This window comes from Spermophilus citellus, assembly GCF_964194105.1.
Source record: "Spermophilus citellus genome assembly, chromosome: 6".
Taxonomy (NCBI): Eukaryota; Metazoa; Chordata; class Mammalia; order Rodentia; family Sciuridae; genus Spermophilus; species Spermophilus citellus.
The window spans coordinates 149,277,134-149,295,117 of NC_138187.1; the positions used below are offsets into that span (position 1 = coordinate 149,277,134).

General features: G+C 34.0%; 1 protein-coding gene across 2 annotated transcripts in view; it reads right to left on the reverse strand.

The window, feature by feature from the left end:
* The window catches only part of SWT1 (SWT1 RNA endoribonuclease homolog), a 90,157-nt gene that overhangs the window by 21,410 nt on the left and 50,763 nt on the right, over positions 1 to 17,984 (reverse strand). The window contains exons 15-16 of one of the 2 annotated variants that reach the window (XM_081299041.1): positions 15,015 to 15,202; positions 13,204 to 13,335 (exon numbers count right to left, since the gene is read on the reverse strand). In XM_081299041.1, the coding sequence (XP_081155167.1) occupies positions 13,204 to 13,335; positions 15,015 to 15,202 (320 nt within the window). Of the gene's footprint in view, positions 1 to 13,203; positions 13,336 to 15,014; positions 15,203 to 17,984 lie in introns of those variants that run through there. The other variant, XR_014022630.1, reaches the window with a different exon arrangement.

A 17,984-nucleotide genomic window follows, 5' to 3' on the forward strand; every position in this document is an offset into this window, starting at 1 on the left:
GTCTCTAAGCAACTCGGTGAGACTCTGTCTCTAAATAAAATACAAAAAAGAGCTTGGGATGTGGCTCAATGGTTAAGTGCCCCTAAATTCAATCCCTGGTACCAAAAAAAAAAAAAAAGTTTGTGAGGAAACTTAAAGATCTGATATAAATTGTACTGGAACTGTAGAATTACTACCACTTGGGACTAAAAAAGAAATGGAGAGAGAGAGAATACAGAATGAAAAGAGGTCTTCAGACTCCCCACCTTTTTTGGTAGGAAGCAGGTTGAGAAGGCTCCTCTATTCCAATTTACTTTTCTTATGTTAAGTAAGAGCCCCAATCAAGTGAGTAGTAACAGGTGCAAGGCTGGATTTTCAAACTGCTAGTGATCCTGTGCACCTCCTGTCCCCACCTTTTGTAAATATGAATGCTTATAGTAGCTATCCTATGCTTGTGCTTGGAGTCTACACTGGGGAGTGGGTGGCACTGACTAGTTCATGGAAGTTCAGATCTAGAGGAAGTTCAGATCTCAAGGAGCATGCCTAAGTAGCACACCTAAGGAGCCTCACCTCAACTATACATGGACCTGATTTGAATTATGAGATCCTGGACTTAAAGCTAATGCCATAATGGAATAAGACTTGGAGGTTTAAGGAAGAGGGGGATGATTATCTTTTCCAAGTGGGAGATGTAAACTGTTATGAGCAAATGGCATCAGAATACATTTTCCAGGATGTCATACAACAAGATCTCTCATCCCCCATGTTCTTACAGTTTAACGCTGAGATTCCTCCTCCTACCAACAGGCAGTTCCCAAATCTAGGCAGATCTCTGACTACGGGGGAAATGAAGCTATATGATTTCTAAGAAAATGTCTTAAAGGGCAATACAATTCCTGATATTTTGGGATTCTCTTTTTAAATCAGCATTTTGCCTATGAGGAAGTACATGATGCATGGAAGCCACATGTTGGTGTTCTACATGATAGCCAGCTGCAGCTAGCCTTAAAAATATCTCCAGGCACTACCGGACTGCAAAACTCAGGAGCACTCAACTAAGAACTGCTAAGATGAGGATACTAAACCCCAGAAACACTGAAGAAAATAAAAAAGAATTGAATGCTATTGTTCTAAGCCAGTAAGTTTTGGGGTGATCTGTTACATAGCAATAGATAACCAGAACTTAAGGATAGAAGCAAGGGAAATTGACCATCAGCTAGATAAAACATGAAGCATGCAACTTTGTAGCTAATCTTTTGATTAATTCAGCACAAAGAACTGCTGAACTGCTTTTATCTATTTAGTTTTTTGTTTGATTTTTGCTTAGTCATATATTCATTATCTTTTTAGTGAAGGTTCCTTCTAAAAAAGTTCTACTGTGCCTAATTATGTAAGAAGGGACAAGTGAGATCAGTACCTTCACTGGTGGCAGACAAGTATGACAGTGACAGAAACCAGTCACCCTTGAACCTACGAAAGACACAACTGAAAAGGAATACAGAAATTAATATGGAATAGGTATATAAACAAAGTTCCTTGCCCAAAGAAGTGTCTAACTTGAACTTATAATTAAATTTCTGAATACGGAATTCTATTTAAAGTAACTTTTAACATAAAGTTGAAAATGCATATTAAAAATATGCAGACCCAGTTAAAATAAAATCATATCTCTAATACTTCTCTAAAAAATGATATATTTATGAAAATTTTAACTCCTTTATAATGTTACTGAGAATAAGTTAGAGTTTTCTTTCTTTTGTTTTGTTTGAGGACATGGTTACTTACACATTTGGCCCTAAGCTTAAATATGTTTAAAAAAAAAAAAAAAGAGGGAATAATGACAACAGCCGAATCCTTAATAGAATACAAATAAGCCCCTCTGCTTTTACATGTGAAATATTTTATAGGGTCATAGCTACTTCTCTTAATTGCTTATGATTATATCCAAGCAATCTGAAGGAACTCTTGACTTTTTAAAAGTAACTACAGTACCCATAGAATATGCTCCTATGGTGCAGATGGAATCCTAACCAGGTACATACTGAAAATTTCAAAATACAGTACTTCTCTTAAATTGATGCAAAAGAGCCTGAAATAACTACTGACAGGCAAAGAAAGAGGAGGTCTAAAACAAAGTACCAATACCAACTCATATTATACTAGCAAATAAACAACTAGTCAATTTTTTAGGGGAAAACAAAACTTCTGGAAGCAAGTTATATAAAATTTAGTTTTATGACTGAAATATTCTGTTGTTAGTTAGTAGTAGAACCTGTTTAAATCCAAATGAAAGAGGATTTAGAATTTTCATATATTTCTAAAACAGCAGAAGCAGATTAATTGAAGCAGGGTAGAGGTCTAGGCCCAATACAATCAGCATTCTTTACTCTTTCCTCCACACCGTCTTGAACACCCACACCTCAACTGAAAGTTTCCACATGCCAAGTTCTAATATAGGAAGATTTCCCTTATAATTGGGTAGCTTCATCTTCATAATGAATAAATATAAATCTCACCAAGAAACATGTCTCAACGTAAAAAATGAAACTTTCAATGCAAAATATGAACAGGTAGAAGAAATAAGTGTACAGGAAGCCTACTGGGATTATCAGCCCACTTGTGCAGTTACACACCCCACTATCAACCTCTAATATTCCAATTCTATCTTCCTACAGTTCAGTCTTCCTCCTATCAGCATCCCTTCTCAACTCCTGCCTTTACTTTGGTCAATATGTCAGACAGCCTCAGGTCACATATGGAGAAGAATCCAGAGAATAGAGTGGGAGTTTATCATTGAGGATGGGTGAAGAGCTGTGGCATTATTTATTGGCTTTCAATGTACTTTAAGGAACTACAGTTTATGTTATGTCTGGTTGATTGGCTTTTAGATTAGATTATCCATCCAATTAATCTTCATGCAACAGGTACTAGTTTCAAAGATTCCACAAGGTTTTGACACATGTTGAACATTTATACCATTTAATTACAATATTTAGTTCATTTATATTTAAATTAATTATTGATATTATTGGAAACAAAAAAGGAAAATCTTCATTTCAAATTCACTGACTGAGTCTTCAACTTAACCACCACATAGGCAAGTTTTGTGTACAAATGTTGGTATTTAGGGTTGGGGTTGTGGCTCAGTGGTAGAGCACTTGCCTGGCATATGTGAAGCCCTGAGTTCAAATCTCAGCACCGCATATAAATAAATAAAGGTCCATCGATAACTAAAAATACAAAAAAATTTTTTTAAATGTTGGCATTGTTTGAAATTGCAGATAATTGTAAAATTGTTCATTAAAAAATTATTTGAAATTCAGTACCTAAATGATGATATATTCAAATTTTATAATATTTTGTAGCCATTAAAGATTATGTATTGAAAAAAAAAAAGATTCCAGCAAGGAACCTAAAGACTAACGGTGATAATAATAATGCAACCACATACAATCAACAAGAAATGTCAAAGCTGACACCCCTGTTTTATGTTTGTGCTTTTATCAGACACATCAGAAGGTAAAGAAACATATCTTAGAAGATTTTCCAAAAATTATCCCCCCAAATATGAACATAATTAAAATACAGAAATTAAAGGATGTGATATTAATCATTGTAAATTTCCTTTGGACAATTTCTCCAATTATAATGGCATTTTACATCTTAGGGATGAGCATTAACTAAGAGCTAGTTATCTATGAATCCCCTAGGAAGTTTGTGTTTCACTTTCTCTAGCACGCAGTAAATCCCTCTGGAGAAAGCTAATACACTCCTTATACAACCTTGCATCCCAATAGTGTACAGAAGTGCTTGCATTTTAACTGATATTATCAAAAAGGTTTAAATAAAATCTGTATAAATCACTGCTGTTAATAAAAATATAATTTTCATTATTTATTTTTATTTATTTGTCTTAGCTCAACTATTAAGTGGAGGAAAATATAGCTATATGATGTCAAAAGTCAGAAATTTCATAAATTAAAAACAATAATAACCTAGTTTAAAGAGTACTTAGAAAATTTAAACTTATAGTTCCAGTTATATTCTTGTCAAGGGTAGGTATATAATAATTCTAAAAGGGTTATTTTGCCAAATGTTAGATAATTCCAGGGATTTCTGATATACAATACTTATTTCTACACAGTCTCTTCTACAGGGAATACAGAGTCCTGAGCTGGACTTCAACCTTTTCATATTATTAGAAACATCCCTTGAGGGCTGATTGCATCATTTCTTGGTATGTACAGCTGGCTAGCCCATGAGAGTGCTAAGTTCTTTAGCGGCACAAGAGAATATTTCTCGAAATAGATGAAGCTAATCCTAGAGTACAGGGCACACTCTAACTTTAAACCTTCTAACTATTCTTTATTTTTTTTCTTTTTATTTTTTTTATTGGTTGTTCAAAACATTACAAAGCTCTTGACATATCATATTTCATACATTAGATTCAAGTGGGTTATGAACTCCCATTTTTACCCCAAATACAGATTGCAGAATCACATCAGTTACACATCCACATTTTTACATAATGCCATATTAGTAACTGTTGTATTCTGCTACCTTTCCTATCCCCTACTATCCCCCCTCCCCTTCTAACTATTCTGTAAGAAGAAATGGCACTGATCATCTGGCTTTCGACCATATACTTACTGTATTCTGGCTATCTAATTTAGAACTGCTATGATCATCCTTATACAGAACCTCTATCTGATTTTCCACCTATCCCCATTCAATCATTTTACTAGTGTTTAAACTCCACTGATTTATTTAGTCATTCATTCCATCTGCATCATTAACAAATGTGATATTTAGTGGTTTTAGCATGTCCTAAAATAAGACTCAATGGCACAGACTTTCAATATCAGATTAATAAATCATTATGTATGATTAACCAGCTACAAAACAAAAGGCAAATTTAAATAAAAGAATATTGATTGTAAATAAAAAACAACCCCAAAAACAAATAAGAGATTTGTCACCTTCAAGAAGTAATTTTCACATTATATTATATTACTTAATTCTGGTGTTACTTTCAAAGAGTACATAAATGGAGACATTTAATTTTGTCATCCCAAACTGTATTTTACTAAGTGAACACTAACACCTAAATATTCTAGAGGTGGCGGGAATAACTGGCAATATTCCACTGATATTTAGGAAGGTCTTTATTTCTTTTTCTTAAGTTACAAATGCCAAGAAACATAGATAAGAGCTTCAGATATGTAAAATATCTAGTTATTCTAAATATTAAGTCATGGTGATCTATCACCTTCAGTTACATTAAAGACTCAAGTTAAAAAATAAATCAGATAATTCAGTCAGACTGATAAGTGAATGCCACATTACAATTTGATATAAATGTTGTTAAATTAGTGTTTATCAAACTGTAATAGATACACCACAAAAAGCTTTCACTAATAAAGTATCTGTCCATATATTACCATATTAAGTATATGTAATCTCTTAAAAAAAGAACCATTTGGGCTGAGGCTGTGGCTCAGCAGTAGCACACTTGCCTGACACGCATGAGGCACTAGGTTTGAGTCTCAGCACAGCATATAAATAAATAAAAAATAAAAAGAGAGAGAATCGTTTGTCTAAATCTCTTCCAGTAAATCCCATATTTCCTCCTAGTAACTATTAGATACTTGATACAGAGAGATTAGGAATAAGTAATCTTGAATAATGTGACATCAAGAGCTATTTGGCAAATCACTAAAGGTTCCACCATCCTCTAGATATCAATGCCTTTTTCATTTCCTCAATCTCTTTATTCCTCTTTCTTCCTGACTTTCTTACTCTTGACCCATTCTTGTATTAACTCTCTGCAGTACCTCTCTTTTAAAACCTCTACACTAATTATCTAATGTTATAATGTAGTACCATCAGCACCTTTCAGTCCTAAAAGAATTAGCCCTCCATCACAGAGACTGCAGAAAACTCATTCCATAAATATATACTGTCTACTATGTGTTATTACTTGTGCAAGGTTCTAGAAATAGAAAAATAGTTTCCGTTCCAGAGGCACTCAAAAATTTAGGTGATTATGAAATAAATTATAAAAATAAAATTATATACAAAATGGTGGCAAAGAAAGTGAAGCAATGGTCTTTTCATTTATAAACAATAGGTCTTATTTTCTCTTACAAAGCAACTGATATACTTGATGATGGAAAGGGCAAGGGGTATGTATGTGGAAAGTCTGATGAAGAAGTACAGCAATAGCTGAGGAATTGTGGGAACCCCAGCTAAAGTGTGACATCAAGAGCTATTTGGCAAAACACTAAAGTGGGGTCTAGTTATTAAGGGGGTAGAAAGGCCAAGGCTTAAAGAAAAATATGTCCTACCTGAAATGCAAAAATTCCTACACTGATAAAAGAATTTTTATCAGTGGCTGAATCCCCTACATACTGCAGTTAAGTTCAGATACTGAAGAGTCACTTCTAAACTTCAATAGTCAAAGTTTTAAGGTCTTTATTGTCTATCCATTATCATGTCATTAATAAAACCTTTGTTTGAAGAACTAGCCTAAACTAAAGAAGTAGTGCTATCTTTGTCAAATGAAGGCTGACCTTTTCTAAAACCTCAAAACATATGGTTAAAAGTCAAAGAGTCTAATTTAATAAAATATTCTTTCAAATGCAAACTCCAACATCTTTGAAGCAGCCAAATCATTAGTTGTATTGAAAAGATGTGGTGATTATAGGGCTCCTTTTACCAGGAATCAGGTACATGGCCTGTTCTTAAGTTAAAATTAGGCAACACGTGCAAGGTTCTGGGTTTAATCATAAGCAACGCACATACACATGCACATGTGCGTGCGTACACACACACACACACACACACACACACACACACACAAAGGGGAGGTGAGCAAAAGAGTAATAGAAAATGTATTATAGAGACTTAAAAAGAAAATAGAAAGTACATGCAAACTATAATACATATACACGAACCAAAAAAACTTCATGACTACAATTGTTTCAGGAAAACAGCTCTATAAAATATTTCAAACCAGGGCTGGAATTGTGGCTCAGCGGTAGAGCGCTCGCCTAGCACGGGCGGGACCTGGGTTCGATCCTCAGCAACACATAAAAATAAAGGCATTGTGTTGTGTCCATCTACACCTAAAAAATAAATATATTTTTTAAAAAAATATTTCAAACCAAAGCCACAGGAATGTGACAGCAGTTATTACAAAGTTGAAGATAAAAATCAATCCTTTTCCTTTCCTAAAACTAAGCAGAGGTTTCATTTTCCAAAACTATGATCAGGCCCATGCAACACATGATCATGTATATAACAGTCAATTCTCCAAATGTACCAGTCAGTACTCCACTTACTGCTACATTTAAATACAATCAAATAAAATGAAAAGAAAAAAGTTACCTAAACTTGAGATACCTTCATATAAAATTATCCCCTCAAAATGTATCAAACTGAATTTTTAAAAACTGCCAAATTATAAACATTGATGTGGCTGTGTCCCTGTAGTATGCTGTTTTTAAATCCTATGGGTATAGACAGAGGAGAGGGATAGCTGAGTCAAATGGTGGTTCCATTCCCAATTTTCCAAGAAATCTCCATACTGCTTTCCATATTGGCTGCAACAATTTGCAGTCCTACCAGCAGAGTATGACTGTACCTTTTTCTCCACATCCTTGCCAACACTTATTGTTGTTAGTATTCATAACAGCCGCCATTCTGACTGGAGTGAGATGAAATCACAATTCACAATAGCTAAACCGTGGAACCAACCTGATGTCCTTCAATTGATGAATGGATTAAAAAATGTGGCATATATACACAATGGAATATTACTCAGCGATAAAAGAATAAAATCATGACATTTGCAGGTAAATGGATGGAATTAGAGAAGACTGGGGTAGGGAGAGGGAGCATAGGAGGAATAGATGAACTCTAGATAGGGCAGAGGGGTAGGAGGGGAAGGGAGGGGGCATAGGGTTAGAAATGATGGTGAAATGTGATTGATGGACATTATTATCCAAAGTACATGTATGAAGACACAAATTGGTGTGAATATATTCTGTATACAACCAGATATATGAAAATTTGTGCTCTATATGTGTAGTAAGAATCATAATGCATTCCACTGTCATATATAAATTTAAAAATTTTTTTTAAAAGTGCCAAATTATTTTTAAGTAATAGTAATTCCCTCTCCCTCTTCACTAGCCTGCATGATACAAAATGTGAAACTAAGAAAAGATTATTTCAAACACTTCATCCAAAGCTACCTGAGTTAGAAATCTAAGAGTTCATGACATTGGTTTAATTTTTAAAGCTGCATTTTTGTCAAACAAACTTAGGCATATTGTATATTTATTTTTTATTCAAACTGCTGATTTTTAAAATAATTTCAACCTTATAAAGGTAAAACAAACACATTACAGAATCCTAGGCAGGTTGCAATTTCCCACCCTTACACTTCCTTCTTCCCTTAGCCTCTAAACTAGGAAGCTCATCATTTACTTCATGGACAAAAAATATACCTAAAATACTTACGTTGTTGCTTTGAGCAATAGCTTTCAAGGCAAAGCTGCACATATTTGTAATGCCCCTCAGAGATGGATTAAAAGACCTCTTTTGTTAATTTTATGAAGCTGTCTAGTTTAATCACAAAACACATGTAGGCATTAAATGTTTTGGATAAAGGCACAAATAATAGACCTTCCTTATTTTTAGAATCTGTGATTTAATTCTCCAATTTTTTTGTTTCATTCTAAATGAAACTTTATATACTAAGCAAAAGGCTTCTATGGTTTTAAGAGTTACTTGATCAATCCAGACATAAGTTTACTAAAATATAAATTGGTAGTAGACAGCACAGACCTAAAAAAATAAATCTTAAAAACACTTTCATTTACATAGAGGAAAAAAAAAAACCTGTCTACATCGCCCCCAATATTCTTTGGTGTTTAGATTAGAAAACCATTAACAAAAGTACGTACATTAATCCTCTGTAAAAGGAAAAGAAGAAATGGAAGTAATTTCTAAATCAACTGTAATTAAACTAATTAAGTTTCCTCTCCTACCCAAAAAATTTTAGGAAGCATAGGAATCAGCAATATCCCCACTATTTTTTAAGCTTTATAAAATTAGGCGTTCTGTTCCCAACTGTATAAGTAACTATATAGACAACTCTGATCCACCAGTATTTTCAATCTTTTATTTATTTATTTTTTTGTGTGTGGTGTTGGGGATTGAACCCAGGGCTTTGTGCATGTGAGGCAAGCACTCTACCAACTGAGCTGTATCCCCAGCTTTTCAATCTTACTACAATCATGTTTATAATTTAATTTAAACTGAAATATAATTTAAACATTTCAAATTAAACATACAAGCTCTAAGAGGAAAAAATAAAACTAATAGCTATAAATATAAAAGTATTTTCACATACATCACCTCACACATTCCCCTACAGAAGGCATCAGGATTCTCATATAAAAAGGGAAGAACTACATGCCCAAAATCAGATACAAAGGGATAAATCTGAACTGGAACCCTGCCAGGATATGGATATGAGGTGTCCACCAAAACTCAAGAGTGAGACAACACAAGGATGATGAGCGTTATAACCCAAACAGTGAATTAATCCCCTGATAGGGATTAACAGGGTGGTAACTGAAGGTAGGTAGGTTGTGTTTGGACATGGTAGGTCACTGGGGGTGTGCCTCTTGGGTTTATATTTTGTCCCTAGTGAGCAGAGCTTTCTCTTATTTCCTGGTTGCCATGTCCTGAGCTGCTTTCCTCCTCCACACCCTTTCGCCATGATGCTCTGACTCATCTTGGGCCCCAAACAATGGGTTGACTGAGACCTCTGAAACTGTAGTGCCAAACAAACTTCCTCCTCTGAAAGTGTTCTTGTCAGGTCTTTTGGTCACGGTGCACCCCACCAAAAACAAACAAACAAACAACAACAACAAAAAAAAACTGACTAAAACAAATCCTAAGCTCTTAGTTTACCAAATATATTTTCACTCACTTTTTTAACTGAAAGACCTGCTTAACAATTTGCTTTCTCACTAAGTCCCAATATAATACTACATACGATCTACTATTTTTAAGATCAAAGGAAATACAACTGACATATATTCACTGAGCAAAAAATGAAACTATGCCATTTTAATAAGCACAAAAATGCTAATGAATTTTCAGTTAATACAAAGTTAAATGTACTTTTCAATCTCAAGTTTTAAATACATCCATATTTAGCCAAAATAAATTTTTTGAACTGTGTTTATTTTGATTTAATGATTCTGTTTCCTGAAAGATTTTAAGCACCACCTATACACTTGGTAAATAATTATTAACTTCTATTATTTTTTTATTTACATGCCTACTGTCTGAAGAGTTAAAAAAAATAACTAATTTTAGTACTTTCTTTTTGAATCAGTAAGATGAGCAAACTTTCTCATTCACAACACTCCCTGCTGGTAGCTCTGGAGAAAACAGGTTATGACGCAACAGCTTCTATAAAGGTGGTCCTTCACCACCTGCATACAAATCTCATCCCCCCCTGCTTACCCCTGGGAAGCCTTGTTAAAAATATAACTTCCCTGGGCTGGGGTTGTGGCTCAGTAGTGGAGTTCTTGCTTAGCATGCGTGAAACACTGGGTTCAATCCTCAGCACCACATTAAAATATATTGTGTCCATCTACAACTAAAAAAATATTTTAAAAAATACAACTTCCCTGATGTACAAAATATTTGCAGGTATTTTTATTTCAATAAGTCTAGGGTAAAACCTAGAACTTTGCATTTTTGACAGGTTCCTGTACAAACAATATGAGAATTACTTGTTTGGTTATTAATTCCAACAATGTAATTTCAAAGCACAATAATCCTAAAATGCTCTAGGAAGATGTTATTATGCCTATTTTATAGATGAAACCTGAGGCTTAAGACAGCTTTAATACCAGTTCACATGTTAAAAAATAGCCAAACCACCAATGTTACTTATCCCTGGGATAACATCATTGTATCAGCCTTATAATTCATGTAATTCTTTCTTTTTGATAACAGTTTATGTAAGTACATGCTATACCTTCTCAACCCTGGCTCCACAGCAACACTTGGAGAGTTGGTAGAAATGCCTATGCCTAGAGGCTGGGGTTGTGGCTCAGTGGTAGAGCACTTGCCCATCATGTGTGAGTTCAATTCTTAGCACCACACAAAAATAAATAAATAAAATAAAAGTACTGTGTCCACCTACAACTAAAAAATTGGGGTGAGGGGAAGAAATGCATATGCCTAGTCCACTCTTGAGTTTCAGATTTAATACATGTAAAGGAGGGCCCAACCACTATTATAAAAAACAACAACAACAAAAAAACAAAAACCTCCCAGCTAATCATAATCTGCCACAAGTCGGAAAACCACCTACACTAGTAATGCTTCAGTGTGTACAGAATCACCTGGAGGACACAGAAGCTAGTTCCCATGCCTAGAGTTTTTGATTCAGTACATCTGGGAGAGCTTGAGAATCGGTTCTTTTAATAAAAGTATAGGAGAGACCACACTTTGAGAAACAGTGGATAACATATTGGACAGTGGTTCTCAACCTTGCTAATACATTAGAATCTCCTGAAGAAATTTTCAAAATCTTGTTAACCAGCACATCTCAGACCAATTATATCAGAATCTCCGGGATGAGGGACCCAAGGATCAATGTGTTTTAAAAATTTTTAAATTGAAAGGGGGGAAGGTAGAGAGCTTGCCTAGTATGTGCAAAGCCCTGGGTTCAATCCCCAGTACTGCAATTAACCAAACAATAAAATTGAAAGGATCTACCTACATAACTTTGAAACCATTAATATGCATATATATAGTGATTTTCAAAGCGGGTAGTATAGTATGCAATATTTCTAAAGCTTTTTGGACCAGAAACACTTTTGTCCTGACATAATTTAGAGCTCTCAATGTATGAGACTTACTAGCCTAGAGGATAAAGAGGAACTGCTCTAGGACGGGGCTATGGCTCAGTGGTAGAGTGTTTGCCTAGCATTCGTGAAGCACTGGGTTCGACCCTCCGCATCACATAAAAATAAATACATAAAGGTACTGTGTCCATCTACAACTAAAAAACTTAAAAAAAAAAAAAAAAAAAAAAGTAGAACTCCTCTCCTTGGTCTGTGAGACATTTTCCTCAAACCCTGATTCAGTTTCATCTTTTGCCAAACCTTGTCTCTCCACTACAGCGAATATCCCTATTGAAATGCTAACAGCTCTTGACTGCTGTCAACAGCAGTACCCCTTGTCCATGGTTTCACTTTCCACAGTTTGTTATCCAAGGTCAACTGTGGTCCAAAAACACAGTATGAGGGCTGGATCTGTAATTCAGTGGTAAAGTGCTTGCCTAGCATGTGTGAGGTACTGGGTTCGATCCTCAGCAGTATATAAAACTAAATAAATAAATATAAAGGTATTGTGTCCAACTACAACTAAAAAACTTTTAAAAAATATAAAAACACACAATAATACATAATGTATTTTCAAAGTGAAAGAGAGACTACACATAACCCTTTATATCAATATATTGTGACAATTATTTTATTACTAGTTAGCATCGTTAATATTTTGGTGTGCCTAATTTGTAAATTAAACATCCTGATAAGTATGTATATATAGGAAAAAATGTGGTAAAATAGAGTTTGGTACTGTTTCTGGTTTCAGCCATCAGAAAACTAGTTGCTTCTCACACTATTTCAGTTTGTCATACTGAGAAAATGTATTGGAAGAATTAACCACATTAAAAAATACTAACATATTTGTTTTAAAAGTGCAAATGGAGCTGCCAAAAAGCTGACATTTTTCCTGTCTACTTAGATTAGCACTCCTTTAAATCAAATTAATAGAATATCTGTGGAACAAAAAAAGTGCAACGACAATTACCTTAATATATATTGACTGTCTACTAGGTATCTGGTACTACTCTAGAAAATAGTTATATAATAAAGAATATAAAATTCATCATGAGGCTAACAATCTTATACATTTTTTCCTAGGAAGGAAAAAGGTGCAAACATTCTGAGGTCCAAACTAGAAACAGGGATTTGCTGTAGTGGAGGAAGAAGTTGAATCTAAAAGCCATCAGTTTATAAAATATGCTAGAAGAAGAATACAAGCAACTCAAGAAGTCTGATAAACCAGAAAAAAGAGAAACATAATACATAAATGAAACATAAAATTAATATAGCTTACCTCTGAATTCCTTCAAGAATATCCTTCACTGCTGCCATTAACTTTTGAAGACATATAAACGCTTCCTCAAAAGATGCTATTTTTGAAGTAGTCAGAGTTGAATTTGAGCCCAATCTTTGAAACACATCTGTACTAAAATTTTTTTAAAAAAAGATACTTAATTCATATTAATTTAAGTAATTCAATAATTTCCATTTGCAGTGTTTAAAATAAAGTAATAATATAAATTTCTCAGAATTCAGATTATTTGTTAGAAATAAAATATGGTGACATGTGAAAATCTGGGCTGACATTTATGCAAGGGATCTAGGTCAGACACTATACAGATCTAATCTAAAGTAACACTGTAAAAACTATGTGAATAATGTTTCATTCTAAGAGATCACAAAATACGAGAAGCAGGAATATTATCAACCTCCATTAAGTCACTAAGAACATAAGGATGAAGAAAATAGATATCAGATTACATATCTGTTGAAACTGGCAGTTTGTCCTAGTTAACTTCACTTCTAGAAATTTATCATAGTTATTCACAATTAGCCAACAATTAGTAATACCCTAAATGTCCAACATTATCATTATAAAAAGTGTTAGGCAAATAGTGAATCAACCACTTGATGAAATACCAAACTACTAAGATGTTGCTCTGCTCATTTGTATGAAATAGAAAAATAAAAATACAGAAAACTTACTTAAATAATATAACAACTGTTTTGAAAAAAATTAAAACAAACAGGGTATACTGGATTACAATAGTGTCCTCCCAAAATTCATATTTACCTAGAACTTCAGAATGTGACTTTATTTGAAATAAGGTCTTTACAGATATAATTAGTTAATTTAAAGTGAAGGCTAGATTAGAGTAGGCTGGCCCTAACCCTCTGTAAAAACAAAGACAGAGATTGGAGTGAAACATCTACAAGGCAAGCACTCCTGCCAAACACTAGAAGACTGGAGAAATGAATAGAATAGATTCTCCCTCAGAACTTCCAGAATTAACTCAGCCAGATACTTGGATTTTCAATGTTAGCAGAACTGTGAGCAAATAAATTTCTGTTATACTAAGCCACTCACTTAGTGGTAATTTGCTATGGAAGCCCAAAAGAAATCAATGTACCTAAAACCAATATATTAACAAGGTTAACTATGGTAGCCTTTAGATAGTAGCATTAAAGGTAATTTTCTCCCCTACTTTACAGTGCTTTCCAAAGTATAACTATGGTAAAATACACACAACATAAAATTCACTATTTTATTTTACTTTTAAATTTACTTGTTTAGCCAATCTAGGTGAGTCTTCACTAGTTTTGACATTCATACAACACACACACACACACACACACACACATAAAGCTATGCTTCTCATCAAGGTTTTAGATCTGAATCACCTAGTGTTTTTCTTTTTTTTTTTTTTTAAATAAATTATTCCTCTATTTTTAAAAAAACTTTAACACACACACACATTTTAAAGTCTTTAGGTAATTCTGATACATATCCCACTGAAGTTCACTATTTGTTTTTTTTCTAAGATTTTTTTCTTTTTTTATACCTTTATTTTATTCATTTATTTGTATGTGGTGCTGAGGATCAAACCCAGGGTCTCACACGTACAAGGGGAGCGCTCTACCGCTAAGCCACAACCCCAGCCCCAAGTTCACTATTTGTAACAAATCTATTTGACAAAAGGCAATCTAGTACATTAAACTCAAAACCCAAATTCTAACTATTCAATGAATAATAATAATAATTGAAAAATCTAGAAAAAGCAAGTTTACAACTCTAGAATTTTAAAATTCTTGGAAATTTAGTACCTGTTTTGATATATTGTAATCCAAAGATTCTCTAGGATAGACCATATTTCTTGATGCCTATTGGGTTGGGGAAGAGGAGAACTGGAGAAAACAGTGATTTCTTGGTTATGAGACTTCATCGAAGAACTATCTTCCTGTTTTTTACTCACTGCATTTTCTGAAGAATTTAGCGACCGTTTTGTTTTGACCTGGGGAAATAAGAATTTCATAAAATGTAGCTAGTCCTTTACTAGTAAATGGAAAAAAAAAAAAAAAACAGAATGACAATTGTGCTTACAAACGTACTAGCTTTCTGGAAAATGCTGGCTATTCTTTTTCTTTTATTATTTACAGAATGTTCCCAGAAATATATCAAAGCTAGAAAGCAAATTTTCCTTTTCCTTTTAAAGGATATTACCATTGTATTTATCATGGTGCTCTTTCTTAGCTAACATTCTAATGTCAGTTTAAGAATGCTGTTTCAATACTTTTACACATGCTATTGAACTAGATAAAGGACACAAAGATAAATAGGTGGAATCAAGCTCCAAGCACCTTACAATCACGGAATAGGGGTTGGAGGGGGAGAACTAGAAAAAGCTGCAAAGGACTGTAAAACAAAAATTAAGATGTCATCTACCTCTGAGGAATGGTGAACCACCACTAAATGTTTCTAAAATTGGCAGTGATATACTCAGAGCTGCACTGTAATACACACTGAACAAAGAAGATGTAGACAAGAATACTGATTAGGCCAGGTATGGTGATGAACGCCTGTATACCAATGGCTTGGAAGACTGAGGCAAGAGGATCCCAAATTCAAAGCCAACCTTAGTAACTTAGCGAGGCCCTGAGCAACTCAGCAAGACACTGTCTCTAAATAAAATATAAAAAAGGGATGGGGGATGTGGCTAGGAAACCCTGGATTCAATTCCCAGTACAAAAAAAAAAAAAAGAATATTAGGACACCACTGAATGATTCAAGACAGAAGTTCTGGTAATTTCAATTATGTATAGGCAGTAGAATGGAAAAACTATATATGTGCAAGAAATATTTTAAAAGATTAGGCCAAAAGCTAGATTCAGGGAGTGAGGGAGACCCTAAGATTTTTTTTTTTTAACCTACATGTTTAAAAGAATAATAGTATCAATAATAGAAATTTAGGATGGCCATACATTTAGAAAAGTGTGTGTGCGTGCACATATGCACTTTCAGTAGGTGGAACCTTCTTTTTATAATATTTATTTTTTTAATTGGATACAATATCATCTTTATTTTATTTATTTATTCATTTATTTTATGCGGTGCTGAGGATTGAACCCAGGGCCTCGAACATGCTAGGCGAGTGCTCTACCGCTGAACCACAACCTCAGCCCGGAACCTTCTTGAATACTTCTCTGAAAGAATGTAATAATAGTTTTATTCAATGTAAAATTCAAACAAAAGTACTTTCAAGCAACACATCTAAGATGCATATGATGCAATTGATAGAAATGCTACTTTAATGTGCCTCATTCACTGCAATTTTAAATAGCACATTAAACTATGCACTGCTGATAAGGGGAAATATAATGAACATACCATATATTATAATGGGAAAGCAAGAAACCATTTAATTTATTTGTTCATGTTTCCAAACTAGGTGGGCTCCTATAGTAAAATCAAGAAGAGTATCTGCTGGGGCTGGGGCTCAGTGGTAAAAAAGCACTTGCCTGGCATGTGTGAGGTACTGGGTTAGATCTTCAAAACCACATAAAAATAAATAAAGATATTATGTCCATCTGCAACTAAAAAGTGTATTTGTTAAAAATTAAAAAAAAAAAAAAAGGAGAAGAAGAGTGTCTGCTTGAGGCTGGGTATATTGCTCAACAATAGAGCATTTGCCTAACATGCATAGGGCCCTGGGTTTAATCCCCAGCACCACAAAACAAAACAACAACAGAAAATAAAAGATGTCTAGCAGATAATTATATATGATCTGAGACTTAAAACATAGTTGAGAATCATTCTCATGAAGACTCAGAAGTAGATGAAATTACTGAGATATAATTTTGCAAAAAAAGAAGGTAATCAATAGGAAAAATGAAGGGGAAAAATGAGAACTAGCAAGCATAAATACGGGAGGAATCACATATATACAATAGCAACAGAAGCCAAGGTAAATAGAGAGGTTTCAGAAAGGAGACAGCACAGCAAATAGCATGGCCAATGACAAGAGGCCCTGGATTCAATTCTCAGCGAGGGGAGGAGAGGAGAAAAATTTTTTTAAAAAGCCAAGAGAATGAGAAAAAAATTTTTACCTAAGAGTTTAAAAATTGGTTTTTGATTTCTGGTCTACTGTAACCTGCTTTATGAACTTCAATAAAATTACTCTATTTTCCAAGGTTAAGTTTCCATATTGAAAAAAGGAAGATTTCAAAGGCTGATAAAATAAGTGTTATTTTTTTGGTGGTAAGAGACTTGTAGAATAAATGTGTGTGCACGAGTATGTGCATATCCTTTTCCTAGTTTCACTTCATTTACATAAAAATCTGGAAATGATGTTAGTCCATTAAACTATTAAGTTTCTCAGAAGCCTTTCAAGAAAACAAATATAAATATTTCTATTTTTAAAAAAAATTTTCTACACTTGATAAATTAGAAGGTGGAATTCTCTTTTTTTTTTTAACCATTGCTATATTGAGCTAACCTATCTTTGGAAGTATTCTACTGTTGCTGAAGTTACTGAGACATGACTAAAAATTTAACACATCTGATGCATCCTACAAAACAACTCCTACCGAACACATATTTTCTTTCTTTCTTTTTTTTTTTTGGAGGGGAGGGGCCAGGAATTGAACCTTTTTTATTTTTTTGATTTAGAGATAAGTTCTGGCTAAATTGCTTAGACCTCACTAAGTTTGTTGAGGCTGACCTTGAATTTACAATCCTCCTGCCTCAGCCTCCCAAGCCATTGTGGTTACAGGCATACACCTTTATGCTCGGCCTGA